This window comes from Salmo salar, chromosome 02, assembly GCF_965601325.2.
Source record: "Salmo salar chromosome 02, fSalSal1, whole genome shotgun sequence".
In the NCBI taxonomy this organism is placed as follows: Eukaryota; Metazoa; Chordata; class Actinopteri; order Salmoniformes; family Salmonidae; genus Salmo; species Salmo salar.
The window spans coordinates 83,887,297-83,905,313 of NC_138292.1; the positions used below are offsets into that span (position 1 = coordinate 83,887,297).

The 18,017-nt window shown below is 46.7% G+C and overlaps 1 protein-coding gene across 1 annotated transcript in view; it reads left to right on the forward strand.

Annotated features, from left to right (window-relative positions):
• The window catches only part of LOC106593793 (eukaryotic translation initiation factor 3 subunit B), a 33,315-nt gene that overhangs the window by 795 nt on the left and 14,503 nt on the right, over positions 1–18,017 (forward strand). Inside the window, exons 2-9 of the mRNA XM_045713062.1 lie at positions 324–525; positions 941–1,060; positions 1,622–1,679; positions 1,789–1,917; positions 2,132–2,289; positions 3,487–3,618; positions 5,369–5,435; positions 6,319–6,365. Of these exons, the coding sequence (XP_045569018.1) occupies positions 324–525; positions 941–1,060; positions 1,622–1,679; positions 1,789–1,917; positions 2,132–2,289; positions 3,487–3,618; positions 5,369–5,435; positions 6,319–6,365 (913 nt within the window). The remainder of the gene's footprint in view (positions 1–323; positions 526–940; positions 1,061–1,621; positions 1,680–1,788; positions 1,918–2,131; positions 2,290–3,486; positions 3,619–5,368; positions 5,436–6,318; positions 6,366–18,017) is intronic.

Genomic DNA, 18,017 nt, shown 5'->3' on the forward strand with positions numbered 1-18,017 from the left:
TTATAAACTATAGCATAGCCCAAACTACACCCTCACAACCTTTACCCAAGTTTAATTTTCAGCAGGTGTGGCAAAAATGGTAAATTCACTTTCTGGGGGACAACAGAGCTAACTTTAGGTGACATTGTCTCCAGTTAATTGGTAAAACATGTAAAAATGTATGCACACATGAGTCGCTTTAGATTAAAAAGTATATGCTAAATGGCATTATTATTACATGGGGCCCATCTTTGTCTATACACAATCAATGGTATGGAAAACCCTGGTTTGATAAACTACCTCACCAAATAACATTCTCTTTACCCGCTCCCTCCCCCCTGTAGAGTTGCTGGGTGACCTGCTGCGGGAGAAGCCTCAGGAGGCAGACGGGATAGACTCTGTGGTTGTCGTGGACAATGTGCCCCAGGTCGGCCCCGAGCGCCTGGAGAAACTGAAGAACGTCATCCACAAGATATTCTCCAAGTTCGGCAAGATCACCAACGAGTTCTACCCGACAGTAGATGGACCTGAAGGACTCACTAAGGGGTGAGCAGTAGGGTGCAGGGAGGCTGTGGCAGGGTAAAGGGTTGTCACGATACTAAGTATTAAGGAAGGAAAGAACATGAAACAGACTGAATTTCTTGAGGAAGACAGTCTTAATGTTGGGAAAAACAGCTGTATGTTGTCAACCACAGTCACGTTTATTTTCCAAGGTATAGCACAATATTTTACACAAAGTAGGTTTTTAAAGGACCAAAGAGCGTAGTCTTTGTTTTATTGTTTGCCAAGGAAATCTGGTATGTTAGTATAACAATACTGGTATCATGGCAACACTGTTATGGTGTAGGGTGAGTAGTAGAGTTTTACCAAGGCTGACACTGTTATGGTGTAGGGTGAGTAGTAGAGTTTTACCTACTCAGACCTATAGTTAGTTAACCTGTAGTTAATATTGTCTCTGTAGGTACATCTTCCTGGAGTATGGAGCTCCCACTCAGGCTCTGGAGGCAGTGAAGAACGCTGACGGCTACAAGCTGGACAAGCAGCACACCTTCAGAGTCAATGTGTTCACCGACTTCGACAAGTAAGAATACACTACACACAAACACATGGGTTCAGGGCATCATTCCAGCTGTTATATGGGGTGTCCAGGGCATCATTCCAGCTGTTATATGGGGTGTCCAGGGCATCATTCCAGCTGTTATATGGGGTGTCCAGGGCATCATTCCAGCTGTTATATGGGGTGTCCAGGGCATCATTCCAGCTGTTATATGGGGTGTCCAGGGCATCATTCCAGCTGTTATATGGGGTGTCTAGGGCATCATTCCAGCTGTTATATGGGGTGTCCAGGGCATCATTCCAGCTGTTATATGGGGTGTCCAGGGCATCATTCCAGCTGTTATATGGGGTGTCCAGGGCATCATTCCAGCTGTTATATGGGGTGTCCAGGGCATCATTCCAGCTGTTATATGGGGTGTCCAGGGCATCATTCCAGCTGTTATATGGGGTGTCCAGGGCATCATTCCAGCTGTTATATGGGGTGTCCAGGGCATCATTCCAGCACGGCAGAAACACGGCAGAAATGTTTGACATAGATATACATGATATAGAACTGTCTGCTGTAGATTGTGATGTTGTGTTCCAGGTACATGAGCATCAGTGATGAGTGGGAGACTCCTGAGAAGCAGCCCTTCAAGGACTTTGTGAGTGTTACACACTGTCACTTCAACCACACATTCAGAGAATACCCACCCGGGGTTGTGGAGGGGGGAAAAGTCATTACTAACGGTCACTTCCTGTTTGTGTTGCCAGGGTAACATGCGTCACTGGATGGAGGACCCTGACTGTCGTGACCAGTACAGCGTCATCTACGAATCAGGAGAGAGGACCGCCATCTTCAACAACGACGCCAAGGATCCAATCGTCTCCGAGGAGAGGGCGGTGAGTCAACCAATCACGACAGAGCAGTGAGATGATGGTTCAACCAATCAGATTTTTTTGTTGTTGCACTGACCATTCTACATCTACAGAAATACTTTTGATGGCTTTGATGCTTAAAAAGTAGAAGGCTTGATTGTGTAAGTCAAAATGTCTGCCATGGTGTATATTGATTGATTCTGAGGTTGTGTGTTCTGACTGTGTTGTTTCCCTGTAGCGCTGGACAGAGACGTATGTGCGCTGGTCTCCCAAGGGAACCTACCTGGCCACGTTCCACCAGCGAGGCATTGCATTGTGGGGCGGAGAGAAGTTCAAGCAGATTCAACGTTTCAGCCACCAGGGAGTGTCTCTGATCGACTTCTCCCCCTGCGAGAGGTAACCAATCACTAATGAATAATCAATGCCTGTCTATATCACATCTATGAAGCTACATTAAGTTGTTATAATGCTTAATTCCCTGATGGAAACTGAGGACCCTCAGGCCGTAATGTAACTATGTAGTTTTATTAAGCCTTTTAAGGTGTTATAACGCTTCATAGGTATGTTGCCGTGACGTTCAGTCCCGATGGACACTGTGGACACCCCATGCCCTAGTGTAGCTCTGTCAACGGTATGAAGCCATGTGAAGCTACATAAAGGGGTTATAATGCTTGGTAGGTACAGGTAACTGCCAGAATAAAGGAAACCCCAACATAAAGTATCTCAGTTGGACCACCAGTTGGACCACCACTCTATTGGAGGGATGTGTCACGCTGGCATAAGGGATCGGGAGACAGGCGCAGGAATGCGTAATGTTCTTTTTCTTCTTTTTTTTCTTTACCCAAATGACAGCGTGCCGTGTACAGGTACCGGGACAAAGACCAAACAAACACGTATACAACACACAGGGTTGAAACCCCAAAACAAAAGAGCGAGGATTACCTCGAATAAATAACACAAGCGCACAATGATTAAGACACGGGACGAGACCCGTAATCATCTGCACAATGCAGAATGGCACGAAAGTCCAAAACACACAGCACAGTTACTCACACGCACCAACGGACATTGTAACAATAAATCGACAGGACAATGGTAAACCAAGGACACACTTATATAATCACTGGGAATAGGGGCCAGGTGTGCATAATGAAAGTTCCGGAGGGATCCGTGACAGTGTGAAACCATTCTTCCACGATAAAGTCCTTAATTTGGTGTTGTGTTGAAAAACACTGTCTCAGGCACCGCTCCAGAATCTCCCAGAAGTGTTAAATTTACTAAGACTCACACACCCTTTAAAACCCCTATGCTCCTTTGAGAGCCCTCTTTCAAAGTCTCTTCTAGCCATGGTAGCCCAGATAATGGTCAACTGGGCATGTTTATACATGACCCTAAGCATGATGGGATGTTAATTGCTTAATTACCTCAGGAACCACACTTGTGTGGAAGCACCTGCTTTCAACATACTTTGTATCCCTTGTTGACTCAAATGTCTCCTTTTATTTTGGCAGTTAGCCTAGTGTGGTTATAACCTGTCTATGTCAGCTGTATGAATCCGTATGAAGCTACATAAAGGTGTTATATGCTTGGTAGGTACGTGGTGACGTTCAGTCCCCTGATGGACACTAAGGAAGACCCCCAGGCCATCATCATCTGGGACATTCTGACTGGCCAGAAGAAGAGAGGCTTCCACTGTGAGAGCTCCGCCCACTGGCCCATCTTCAAGTAAGGACTGACTACACACCTGTCTGTTTTCATTTCTCTGTTCCTGTCTCTACATCTTCTAGTAAGGACTGACTACCCACCTGTCTGTTTTCATGTCTCTGTTCCTGTCTCTACATCTTCTAGTAAGGACTGACTACCCACCTGTCTGTTTTCATGTCTCTGTTCCTGTCTCTACATCTTCTAGTAAGGACTGACTACCCACCTGTCTGTTTTCATGTCTCTGTTCCTGTCTCTACATCTTCTAGTAAGGACTGACTACCCACCTGTCTGTTTTCATGTCTCTGTTCCTGTCTCTACATCTTCTAGTAAGGACTGACTACCCACCTGTCTGTTTTCATGTCTCTGTTCCTGTCTCTACATCTTCTAGTAAGGACTGACTACCCACCTGTCTGTTTTCATGTCTCTGTCCTGTTCCTGTCTCTACATCATCTAGTAAGGACTGACTACCCACCTGTCTGTTTTCATGTCTCTGTTCCTGTCTCTACATCTTCTAGTAAGGACTGACTACCCACCTGTCTGTTTTCATGTCTCTGTTCCTGTCTCTACATCTTCTAGTAAGGACTGACTACCCACCTGTCTGTTTTCATGTCTCTGTCCTGTTCCTGTCTCTACATCATCTAGTAAGGACTGACTACCCACCTGTCTCTGTTCCTGTCTCTACATCATCTAGTAAGGACTGACTACCCACCTGTCTGTTTTCATTTCTCTGTTCCTGTCTCTACATCTTCTAGTAAGGACTGACTACCCACCTGTCTGTTTTCATGTCTCTGTTCCTGTCTCTACATCTTCTAGTAAGGACTGACTACCCACCTGTCTGTTTTCATGTCTCTGTTCCTGTCTCTACATCTTCTAGTAAGGACTGACTACCCACCTGTCTGTTTTCATGTCTCTGTTCCTGTCTCTACATCTTCAAGTAGCCAAGAACTGTAGCAGAACTTGTTTCTCTCGCGTTCTGTCTTGGTTCTCTCCCTAACTGCAGCGGCCTGTCTTGGTTCTCTCCCTAACTGCAGCGGCCTGTCTTGGTTCTCTCCCTAACTGCAGCGGCCTGTCTTGGTTCTCTCCCTAACTGCAGCGGCCTGTCTTGGTTCTCTCCCTAACTGCAGCGGCCTGTCTTGGTTCTCTCCCTAACTGCAGCGGCCTGTCTTGGTTCTCTCCCTAACTGCAGCGGCCTGTCTTGGTTCTCTCCCTAACTGCAGCGGCCTGTCTTGGTTCTCTCCCTAACTGCAGCGGCCTGTCTTGGTTCTCTCCCTAACTGCAGCGGCCTGTGTTGGTTCTCTCCCTAACTGCAGCGGCCTGTCTTGGTTCTCTCCCTAACTGCAGCGGCCTGTCTTGGTTCTCTCCCTAACTGCAGCGGCCTGTCTTGGTTCTCTCCCTAACTGCAGCGGCCTGTCTTGGTTCTCTCCCTAACTGCAGCGGCCTGTGTTGGTTCTCTCCCTAACTGCAGCGGCCTGTGTTGGTTCTCTCCCTAACTGCAGCGGCCTGTCTTGGTTCTCTCCCTAACTGCAGCGGCCTGTCTTGGTTCTCTCCCTAACTGCAGCGGCCTGTCTTGGTTCTCTCCCTAACTGCAGCGGCCTGTCTTGGTTCTCTCCCTAACTGCAGCGGCCTGTCTTGGTTCTCTCCCTAACTGCAGCGGCCTGTCTTGGTTCTCTCCCTAACTGCAGCGGCCTGTCTTGGTTCTCTCCCTAACTGCAGCGGCCTGTCTTGGTTCTCTCCCTAACTGCAGCATTCTAACGTGTGTCTGTTTCTCCAGGTGGAGTCACGATGGGAAGTTCTTTGCCAGGATGACCCAGGACACTCTGAGCATCTATGAGACTCCAGTAAGTCCCCACACTGAGCATCTATGGGACTCCAGTAAGTCCCCACACTGAGCATCTATGGGACTCCAGTAAGTCCCCACACTGAGCATCTATGGGACTCCAGTAAGTCCCCACACTGAGCATCTATGGGACTCCAGTAAGTCCCCACACTGAGCATCTATGACCCCAGTAAGTCCCCACACTGAGCGTCTTTGGCCCCAGTAAGTCCCCACACTGAGCATCTATGGGACTCCTGTAAGTCCCCACACTGAGCATCTATGGGACTCCAGTAAGTCCCCACACTGAGCATCTATGACCCCAGTAAGTCCCCACACTGAGCGTCTTTGGCCCCAGTAAGTCCCCACACTGAGCATCTATGAAACTCCAGTAAGTCCCCACACTGAGCATCTATGGGACCCCAGTAAGTCCCCACACTGAGCATCTATGGGACCCCAGTAAGTCCCCACACTGAGCATCTATGGGACCCCAGTAAGTCCCCACACTGAGCATCTATGGGACCCCAGTAAGTCCCCACACTGAGCATCTATGACCCCAGTAAGTCCCCACACTGAGCATCTATGACCCCAGTAAGTCCCCACACTGAGCATCTATGACCCCAGTAAGTCCCCACACTGAGCATCTTTGACCCCAGTAAGTCCCCACACTGAGCGTCTATGGCCCCAGTAAGTCCCCACACTGAGCGTCTATGACCCCAGTAAGTCCCCACACTGAGCGTCTATGACCCCAGTAAGTCCCCACACTGAGCGTCTATGACCCCAGTAAGTCCCCACACTGAGCGTCTATGACCCCAGTAAGTTAGATTGACCAGTATTACTCTGAGTGTCTCTGTATCTATAACAGACTGGTGTGTTCATACTTAACAGCCTGTTTTCTCCTGTCGTAGTCCATGGGCCTGTTGGACAAGAAGAGTCTGAAGATCAGTGGTATCAAGTAAGTTACGTCTTTATCCTGGGGATGTTGACCCTTAATCAGTTAGTTCAATCTGTCATCAAGTAAGTTACGTCTTTATCCTGGGGATGTTGACCCTTAATCAGTTAGTTCAATCTGTCATCAAGTAAGTTACGTCTTTATCCTGGGGATGTTGACCCTTAATCAGTTAGTTCAATCTGTCATCAAGTAAGTTACGTCTTTATCCTGGGGATGTTGACCCTTAATCAGTTAGTTCAATCTGTCATCAAGTAAGTTACGTCTTTATCCTGGGGATGTTGACCCTTAATCAGTTAGTTCAATCTGTCATCAAGTAAGTCACGTCTTTATCCTGGGGATGTTGACCCTTAATCAGTTAGTTCAATCTGTCATCAAGTAAGTTACGTCTTTATCCTGAGGATGTTGACCGGTCAGACAGCATACAGAGACTAGTTAGAGGAATACCACCTGTCAGACAGAGACTAGTTAGAGGAATACCACCTGTCAGACAGCATACAGAGACTAGTTAGAGGAATACCACCTGTCAGACAGCATACAGAGACTAGTTAGAGGAATACCACCGGTCAGACAGCATACAGAGACTAGTTAGAGGAATACCACCTGTCAGACAGCATACAGAGACTAGTTAGAGGAATACCACCTGTCAGACAGCATACAGAGACTAGTTAGAGGAATACCACCGGTCAGACAGCATACAGAGACTAGTTAGAGGAATACCACCTGTCAGACAGAGACTAGTTAGAGGAATACCACCTGTCAGACAGCATACAGAGACTAGTTAGAGGAATACCACCTGTCAGACAGAGACTAGTTAGAGGAATACCACCTGTCAGACGGCATACAGAGACTAGTTAGAGGAATACCACCGGTCAGACAGCATACAGAGACTAGTTAGAGGAATACCACCGGTCAGACAGCATACAGAGACTAGTTAGAGGAATACCACCTGTCAGACAGAGACTAGTTAGAGGAATACCACCTGTCAGACAGCATACAGAGACTAGTTAGAGGAATACCACCTGTCAGACAGAGACTAGTTAGAGGAATACCACCTGTCAGACAGCATACAGAGACTAGTTAGAGGAATACCACCTGTCAGACGGCATACAGAGACTAGTTAGAGGAATACCACCGGTCAGACAGCATACAGAGACTAGTTAGAGGAATACCACCGGTCAGACAGCATACAGAGACTAGTTAGAGGAATACCACCTGTCAGAGAGCATACAGAGACTAGTTAGAGGAATACCACCAGTCAGACAGCATACAGAGACTAGTTAGAGGAATACCACCTGTCAGACGGCATACAGAGACTAGTTAGAGGAATACCACCGGTCAGACAGCATACAGAGACTAGTTAGAGGAATACCACCGGTCAGACAGAGGCTAGTTAGAGGAATACCACCTGTCAGACGACATACAGAGACTAGTTAGAGGAATACCACCGGTCAGACAGCATACAGAGACTAGTTAGAGGAATACCACCTGTCAGACAGAGACTAGTTAGAGGAATACCACCTGTCAGACAGCATACAGAGACTAGTTAGAGGAATACCACCTGTCAGACAGAGACTAGTTAGAGGAATACCACCTGTCAGACGGCATACAGAGACTAGTTAGAGGAATACCACCGGTCAGACAGCATACAGAGACTAGTTAGAGGAATACCACCGGTCAGACAGCATACAGAGACTAGTTAGAGGAATACCACCTGTCAGACAGAGACTAGTTAGAGGAATACCACCTGTCAGACAGCATACAGAGACTAGTTAGAGGAATACCACCTGTCAGACAGAGACTAGTTAGAGGAATACCACCTGTCAGACGACATACAGAGACTAGTTAGAGGAATACCACCAGTCAGACAGCATACAGAGACTAGTTAGAGGAATACCACCTGTCAGACAGAGACTAGTTAGAGGAATACCACCTGTCAGACAGCATACAGAGACTAGTTAGAGGAATACCACCTGTCAGACAGCATACAGAGACTAGTTAGAGGAATACCACCGGTCAGACAGCATACAGAGACTAGTTAGAGGAATACCACCTGTCAGACAGCATACAGAGACTAGTTAGAGGAATACCACCTGTCAGACAGCATACAGAGACTAGTTAGAGGAATACCACCGGTCAGACAGCATACAGAGACTAGTTAGAGGAATACCACCTGTCAGACAGAGACTAGTTAGAGGAATACCACCTGTCAGACAGCATACAGAGACTAGTTAGAGGAATACCACCTGTCAGACAGCATACAGAGAGTAGTTAGAGGAATACCACCTGTCAGACAGCATACAGAGACTAGTTAGAGGAATACCACCGGTCAGACAGCATACAGAGACTAGTTAGAGGAATACCACCTGTCAGACAGAGACTAGTTAGAGGAATACCACCTGTCAGACAGCATACAGAGACTAGTTAGAGGAATACCACCTGTCAGACAGCATACAGAGACTAGTTAGAGGAATACCACCTGTCAGACAGCATACAGAGACTAGTTAGAGGAATACCACCTGTCAGACAGACTAGTTAGAGGAATACCACCGGTCAGACGACATACAGAGACTAGTTAGAGGAATACCACCGGTCAGACAGCATACAGAGACTAGTTAGAGGAATACCACCTGTCAGACAGAGACTAGTTAGAGGAATACCACCTGTCAGACAGCATACAGAGACTAGTTAGAGGAATACCACCGGTCAGACAGCATACAGAGACTAGTTAGAGGAATACCACCGGTCAGACAGCATACAGAGACTAGTTAGAGGAATACCACCGGTCAGACAGCATACAGAGACTAGTTAGAGGAATACCACCGGTCAGACAGCATACAGAGACTAGTTAGAGGAATACCACCTGTCAGACAGCATACAGAGACTAGTTAGAGGAATACCACCTGTCAGACAGCATACAGAGACTAGTTAGAGGAATACCACCTGTCAGACAGCATACAGAGACTAGTTAGAGGAATACCACCGGTCAGACAGCATACAGAGACTAGTTAGAGGAATACCACCTGTCAGACAGAGACTAGTTAGAGGAATACCATCTGTCAGACAGCATACAGAGACTAGTTAGAGGAATACCACCTGTCAGACAGAGACTAGTTAGAGGAATACCACCTGTCAGACGGCATACAGAGACTAGTTAGAGGAATACCACCGGTCAGACAGCATACAGAGACTAGTTAGAGGAATACCACCGGTCAGACAGCATACAGAGACTAGTTAGAGGAATACCACCTGTCAGACAGAGACTAGTTAGAGGAATACCACCTGTCAGACAGCATACAGAGACTAGTTAGAGGAATACCACCGGTCAGACAGCATACAGAGACTAGTTAGAGGAATACCACCGGTCAGACAGCATACAGAGACTAGTTAGAGGAATACCACCGGTCAGACAGCATACAGAGACTAGTTAGAGGAATACCACCTGTCAGACAGAGACTAGTTAGAGGAATACCACCTGTCAGACAGAGACTAGTTAGAGGAATACCACCTGTCAGACAGCATACAGAGACTAGTTAGAGGAATACCACCTGTCAGACAGAGACTAGTTAGAGGAATACCACCTGTCAGACAGAGACTAGTTAGAGGAATACCACCGGTCAGACAGCATACAGAGACTAGTTAGAGGAATACCACCGGTCAGACAGCATACAGAGACTAGTTAGAGGAATACCACCTGTCAGACAGCATACAGAGACTAGTTAGAGGAATACCACCTGTCAGACAGAGACTAGTTAGAGGAATACCACCTGTCAGACAGAGACTAGTTAGAGGAATACCACCTGTCAGACAGCATACAGAGACTAGTTAGAGGAATACCACCGGTCAGACAGCATACAGAGACTAGTTAGAGGAATACCACCTGTCAGACAGAGACTAGTTAGAGGAATAGCACCTGTCAGACAGAGACTAGTTAGAGGAATACCACCTGTCAGACAGCATACAGAGACTAGTTAGAGGAATACCACCGGTCAGACAGCATACAGAGACTAGTTAGAGGAATACCACCGGTCAGACAGCATACAGAGACTAGTTAGAGGAATACCACCTGTCAGACAGCATACAGAGACTAGTTAGAGGAATACCACCTGTCAGACAGCATACAGAGACTAGTTAGAGGAATACCACCTGTCAGACAGCATACAGAGACTAGTTAGAGGAATACCACCGGTCAGACAGCATACAAAGACTAGTTAGAGGAATACCACCGGTCAGACAGCATACAGAGACTAGTTAGAGGAATACCACCTGTCAGACAGAGACTAGTTAGAGGAATACCACCTGTCAGACAGCATACAGAGACTAGTTAGAGGAATACCACCTGTCAGACAGAGACTAGTTAGAGGAATACCACCTGTCAGACGGCATACAGAGACTAGTTAGAGGAATACCACCGGTCAGACAGCATACAGAGACTAGTTAGAGGAATACCACCGGTCAGACAGCATACAGAGACTAGTTAGAGGAATACCACCTGTCAGACAGCATACAGAGACTAGTTAGAGGAATACCACCTGTCAGACAGAGACTAGTTAGAGGAATACCACCTGTCAGACGACATACAGAGACTAGTTAGAGGAATACCACCAGTCAGACAGCATACAGAGACTAGTTAGAGGAATACCACCTGTCAGACAGAGACTAGTTAGAGGAATACCACCTGTCAGACAGCATACAGAGACTAGTTAGAGGAATACCACCGGTCAGACAGCATACAGAGACTAGTTAGAGGAATACCACCTGTCAGACAGCATACAGAGACTAGTTAGAGGAATACCACCTGTCAGACAGCATACAGAGACTAGTTAGAGGAATACCACCGGTCAGACAGCATACAGAGACTAGTTAGAGGAATAGCACCTGTCAGACAGAGACTAGTTAGAGGAATACCACCTGTCAGACAGCATACAGAGACAAGTTAGAGGAATACCACCTGTCAGACAGAGACTAGTTAGAGGAATACCACCGGTCAGACAGCATACAGAGACTAGTTAGAGGAATACCACCGGTCAGACAGCATACAGAGACTAGTTAGAGGAATACCACCTGTCAGACAGAGACTAGTTAGAGGAATACCACCTGTCAGACAGCATACAGAGACTAGTTAGAGGAATACCACCTGTCAGACAGCATACAGAGAGTAGTTAGAGGAATACCACCTGTCAGACAGCATACAGAGACTAGTTAGAGGAATACCACCGGTCAGACAGCATACAGAGACTAGTTAGAGGAATACCACCTGTCAGACAGAGACTAGTTAGAGGAATACCACCTGTCAGACGGCATACAGAGACTAGTTAGAGGAATACCACCTGTCAGACAGCATACAGAGACGAGTTAGAGGAATACCACCGGTCAGACAGCATACAGAGACTAGTTAGAGGAATACCACCGGTCAGACAGCATACAGAGACTAGTTAGAGGAATACCACCTGTCAGACAGAGACTAGTTAGAGGAATACCACCTGTCAGACAGCATACAGAGACTAGTTAGAGGAATACCACCTGTCAGACAGCATACAGAGACTAGTTAGAGGAATACCACCTGTCAGACAGCATACAGAGACTAGTTAGAGGAATACCACCTGTCAGACAGACTAGTTAGAGGAATACCACCGGTCAGACGACATACAGAGACTAGTTAGAGGAATACCACCGGTCAGACAGCATACAGAGACTAGTTAGAGGAATACCACCTGTCAGACAGAGACTAGTTAGAGGAATACCACCTGTCAGACAGCATACAGAGACTAGTTAGAGGAATACCACCGGTCAGACAGCATACAGAGACTAGTTAGAGGAATACCACCGGTCAGACAGCATACAGAGACTAGTTAGAGGAATACCACCGGTCAGACAGCATACAGAGACTAGTTAGAGGAATACCACCGGTCAGACAGCATACAGAGACTAGTTAGAGGAATACCACCTGTCAGACAGCATACAGAGACTAGTTAGAGGAATACCACCTGTCAGACAGCATACAGAGACTAGTTAGAGGAATACCACCTGTCAGACAGCATACAGAGACTAGTTAGAGGAATACCACCTGTCAGACAGAGACTAGTTAGAGGAATACCATCTGTCAGACAGCATACAGAGACTAGTTAGAGGAATACCACCTGTCAGACAGAGACTAGTTAGAGGAATACCACCTGTCAGACGGCATACAGAGACTAGTTAGAGGAATACCACCGGTCAGACAGCATACAGAGACTAGTTAGAGGAATACCACCGGTCAGACAGCATACAGAGACTAGTTAGAGGAATACCACCGGTCAGACAGCATACAGAGACTAGTTAGAGGAATACCACCTGTCAGACAGCATACAGAGACTAGTTAGAGGAATACCACCGGTCAGACAGCATACAGAGACTAGTTAGAGGAATACCACCGGTCAGACAGCATACAGAGACTAGTTAGAGGAATACCACCTGTCAGACAGCATACAGAGACTAGTTAGAGGAATACCACCTGTCAGACAGCATACAGAGACTAGTTAGAGGAATACCACCGGTCAGACAGCATACAGAGACTAGTTAGAGGAATACCACCTGTCAGACAGAGACTAGTTAGAGGAATACCACCTGTCAGACAGCATACAGAGACTAGTTAGAGGAATACCACCTGTCAGACAGAGACTAGTTAGAGGAATACCACCGGTCAGACAGCATACAGAGACTAGTTAGAGGAATACCACCGGTCAGACAGCATACAGAGACTAGTTAGAGGAATACCACCTGTCAGACAGAGACTAGTTAGAGGAATACCACCTGTCAGACAGCATACAGAGACTAGTTAGAGGAATACCACCTGTCAGACAGCATACAGAGAGTAGTTAGAGGAATACCACCTGTCAGACAGCATACAGAGACTAGTTAGAGGAATACCACCGGTCAGACAGCATACAGAGACTAGTTAGAGGAATACCACCTGTCAGACAGAGACTAGTTAGAGGAATACCACCTGTCAGACGGCATACAGAGACTAGTTAGAGGAATACCACCTGTCAGACAGCATACAGAGACGAGTTAGAGGAATACCACCGGTCAGACAGCATACAGAGACTAGTTAGAGGAATACCACCGGTCAGACAGCATACAGAGACTAGTTAGAGGAATACCACCTGTCAGACAGCATACAGAGACTAGTTAGAGGAATACCACCTGTCAGACAGAGACTAGTTAGAGGAATACCATCTGTCAGACAGCATACAGAGACTAGTTAGAGGAATACCACCTGTCAGACAGAGACTAGTTAGAGGAATACCACCTGTCAGACGGCATACAGAGACTAGTTAGAGGAATACCACCGGTCAGACAGCATACAGAGACTAGTTAGAGGAATACCACCGGTCAGACAGCATACAGAGACTAGTTAGAGGAATACCACCGGTCAGACAGCATACAGAGACTAGTTAGAGGAATACCACCGGTCAGACAGCATACAGAGACTAGTTAGAGGAATACCACCTGTCAGACAGAGACTAGTTAGAGGAATACCACCTGTCAGACAGCATACAGAGACTAGTTAGAGGAATACCACCGGTCAGACAGCATACAGAGACTAGTTAGAGGAATACCACCGGTCAGACAGCATACAGAGACTAGTTAGAGGAATACCACCGGTCAGACAGCATACAGAGACTAGTTAGAGGAATACCACCTGTCAGACAGAGACTAGTTAGAGGAATACCACCTGTCAGACAGAGACTAGTTAGAGGAATACCACCTGTCAGACAGCATACAGAGACTAGTTAGAGGAATACCACCTGTCAGACAGAGACTAGTTAGAGGAATACCACCTGTCAGACAGAGACTAGTTAGAGGAATACCACCGGTCAGACAGCATACAGAGACTAGTTAGAGGAATACCACCGGTCAGACAGCATACAGAGACTAGTTAGAGGAATACCACCTGTCAGACAGCATACAGAGACTAGTTAGAGGAATACCACCTGTCAGACAGAGACTAGTTAGAGGAATACCACCTGTCAGACAGAGACTAGTTAGAGGAATACCACCTGTCAGACAGCATACAGAGACTAGTTAGAGGAATACCACCGGTCAGACAGCATACAGAGACTAGTTAGAGGAATACCACCTGTCAGACAGAGACTAGTTAGAGGAATAGCACCTGTCAGACAGAGACTAGTTAGAGGAATACCACCGGTCAGACAGCATACAGAGACTAGTTAGAGGAATACCACCGGTCAGACAGCATACAGAGACTAGTTAGAGGAATACCACCGGTCAGACAGCATACAGAGACTAGTTAGAGGAATACCACCTGTCAGACAGCATACAGAGACTAGTTAGAGGAATACCACCTGTCAGACAGCATACAGAGACTAGTTAGAGGAATACCACCGGTCAGACAGCATACAAAGACTAGTTAGAGGAATACCACCGGTCAGACAGCATACAGAGACTAGTTAGAGGAATACCACCGGTCAGACAGCATACAGAGACTAGTTAGAGGAATACCACCTGTCAGACAGAGACTAGTTAGAGGAATACCACCTGTCAGACAGCATACAGAGACTAGTTAGAGGAATACCACCTGTCAGACAGAGACTAGTTAGAGGAATACCACCTGTCAGACGGCATACAGAGACTAGTTAGAGGAATACCACCGGTCAGACAGCATACAGAGACTAGTTAGAGGAATACCACCGGTCAGACAGCATACAGAGACTAGTTAGAGGAATACCACCTGTCAGACAGAGACTAGTTAGAGGAATACCACCTGTCAGACAGCATACAGAGACTAGTTAGAGGAATACCACCTGTCAGACAGAGACTAGTTAGAGGAATACCACCTGTCAGACGACATACAGAGACTAGTTAGAGGAATACCACCAGTCAGACAGCATACAGAGACTAGTTAGAGGAATACCACCTGTCAGACAGAGACTAGTTAGAGGAATACCACCTGTCAGACAGCATACAGAGACTAGTTAGAGGAATACCACCGGTCAGACAGCATACAGAGACTAGTTAGAGGAATACCACCTGTCAGACAGCATACAGAGACTAGTTAGAGGAATACCACCTGTCAGACAGCATACAGAGACTAGTTAGAGGAATACCACCGGTCAGACAGCATACAGAGACTAGTTAGAGGAATAGCACCTGTCAGACAGAGACTAGTTAGAGGAATACCACCTGTCAGACAGCATACAGAGACTAGTTAGAGGAATACCACCTGTCAGACAGAGACTAGTTAGAGGAATACCACCGGTCAGACAGCATACAGAGACTAGTTAGAGGAATACCACCGGTCAGACAGCATACAGAGACTAGTTAGAGGAATACCACCTGTCAGACAGAGACTAGTTAGAGGAATACCACCTGTCAGACAGCATACAGAGACTAGTTAGAGGAATACCACCTGTCAGACAGCATACAGAGAGTAGTTAGAGGAATACCACCTGTCAGACAGCATACAGAGACTAGTTAGAGGAATACCACCGGTCAGACAGCATACAGAGACTAGTTAGAGGAATACCACCTGTCAGACAGAGACTAGTTAGAGGAATACCACCTGTCAGACGGCATACAGAGACTAGTTAGAGGAATACCACCTGTCAGACAGCATACAGAGACGAGTTAGAGGAATACCACCGGTCAGACAGCATACAGAGACTAGTTAGAGGAATACCACCGGTCAGACAGCATACAGAGACTAGTTAGATGAATACCACCTGTCAGACAGAGACTAGTTAGAGGAATACCACCTGTCAGACAGCATACAGAGACTAGTTAGAGGAATACCACCTGTCAGACAGCATACAGAGACTAGTTAGAGGAATACCACCTGTCAGACAGCATACAGAGACTAGTTAGAGGAATACCACCTGTCAGACAGACTAGTTAGAGGAATACCACCGGTCAGACGACATACAGAGACTAGTTAGAGGAATACCACCGGTCAGACAGCATACAGAGACTAGTTAGAGGAATACCACCTGTCAGACAGAGACTAGTTAGAGGAATACCACCTGTCAGACAGCATACAGAGACTAGTTAGAGGAATACCACCGGTCAGACAGCATACAGAGACTAGTTAGAGGAATACCACCGGTCAGACAGCATACAGAGACTAGTTAGAGGAATACCACCGGTCAGACAGCATACAGAGACTAGTTAGAGGAATACCACCGGTCAGACAGCATACAGAGACTAGTTAGAGGAATACCACCTGTCAGACAGCATACAGAGACTAGTTAGAGGTATACCACCTGTCAGACAGCATACAGAGACTAGTTAGAGGAATACCACCTGTCAGACAGCATACAGAGACTAGTTAGAGGAATACCACCTGTCAGACAGAGACTAGTTAGAGGAATACCATCTGTCAGACAGCATACAGAGACTAGTTAGAGGAATACCACCTGTCAGACAGAGACTAGTTAGAGGAATACCACCTGTCAGACGGCATACAGAGACTAGTTAGAGGAATACCACCGGTCAGACAGCATACAGAGACTAGTTAGAGGAATACCACCGGTCAGACAGCATACAGAGACTAGTTAGAGGAATACCACCGGTCAGACAGCATACAGAGACTAGTTAGAGGAATACCACCTGTCAGACAGCATACAGAGACTAGTTAGAGGAATACCACCGGTCAGACAGCATACAGAGACTAGTTAGAGGAATACCACCGGTCAGACAGCATACAGAGACTAGTTAGAGGAATACCACCTGTCAGACAGCATACAGAGACTAGTTAGAGGAATACCACCTGTCAGACAGCATACAGAGACTAGTTAGAGGAATACCACCGGTCAGACAGCATACAGAGACTAGTTAGAGGAATACCACCTGTCAGACAGAGACTAGTTAGAGGAATACCACCTGTCAGACAGCATACAGAGACTAGTTAGAGGAATACCACCTGTCAGACAGAGACTAGTTAGAGGAATACCACCGGTCAGACAGCATACAGAGACTAGTTAGAGGAATACCACCGGTCAGACAGCATACAGAGACTAGTTAGAGGAATACCACCTGTCAGACAGAGACTAGTTAGAGGAATACCACCTGTCAGACAGCATACAGAGACTAGTTAGAGGAATACCACCTGTCAGACAGCATACAGAGAGTAGTTAGAGGAATACCACCTGTCAGACAGCATACAGAGACTAGTTAGAGGAATACCACCGGTCAGACAGCATACAGAGACTAGTTAGAGGAATACCACCTGTCAGACAGAGACTAGTTAGAGGAATACCACCTGTCAGACGGCATACAGAGACTAGTTAGAGGAATACCACCTGTCAGACAGCATACAGAGACGAGTTAGAGGAATACCACCGGTCAGACAGCATACAGAGACTAGTTAGAGGAATACCACCGGTCAGACAGCATACAGAGACTAGTTAGAGGAATACCACCTGTCAGACAGAGACTAGTTAGAGGAATACCACCTGTCAGACAGCATACAGAGACTAGTTAGAGGAATACCACCTGTCAGACAGCATACAGAGACTAGTTAGAGGAATACCACCTGTCAGACAGCATACAGAGACTAGTTAGAGGAATACCACCTGTCAGACAGACTAGTTAGAGGAATACCACCGGTCAGACGACATACAGAGACTAGTTAGAGGAATACCACCGGTCAGACAGCAT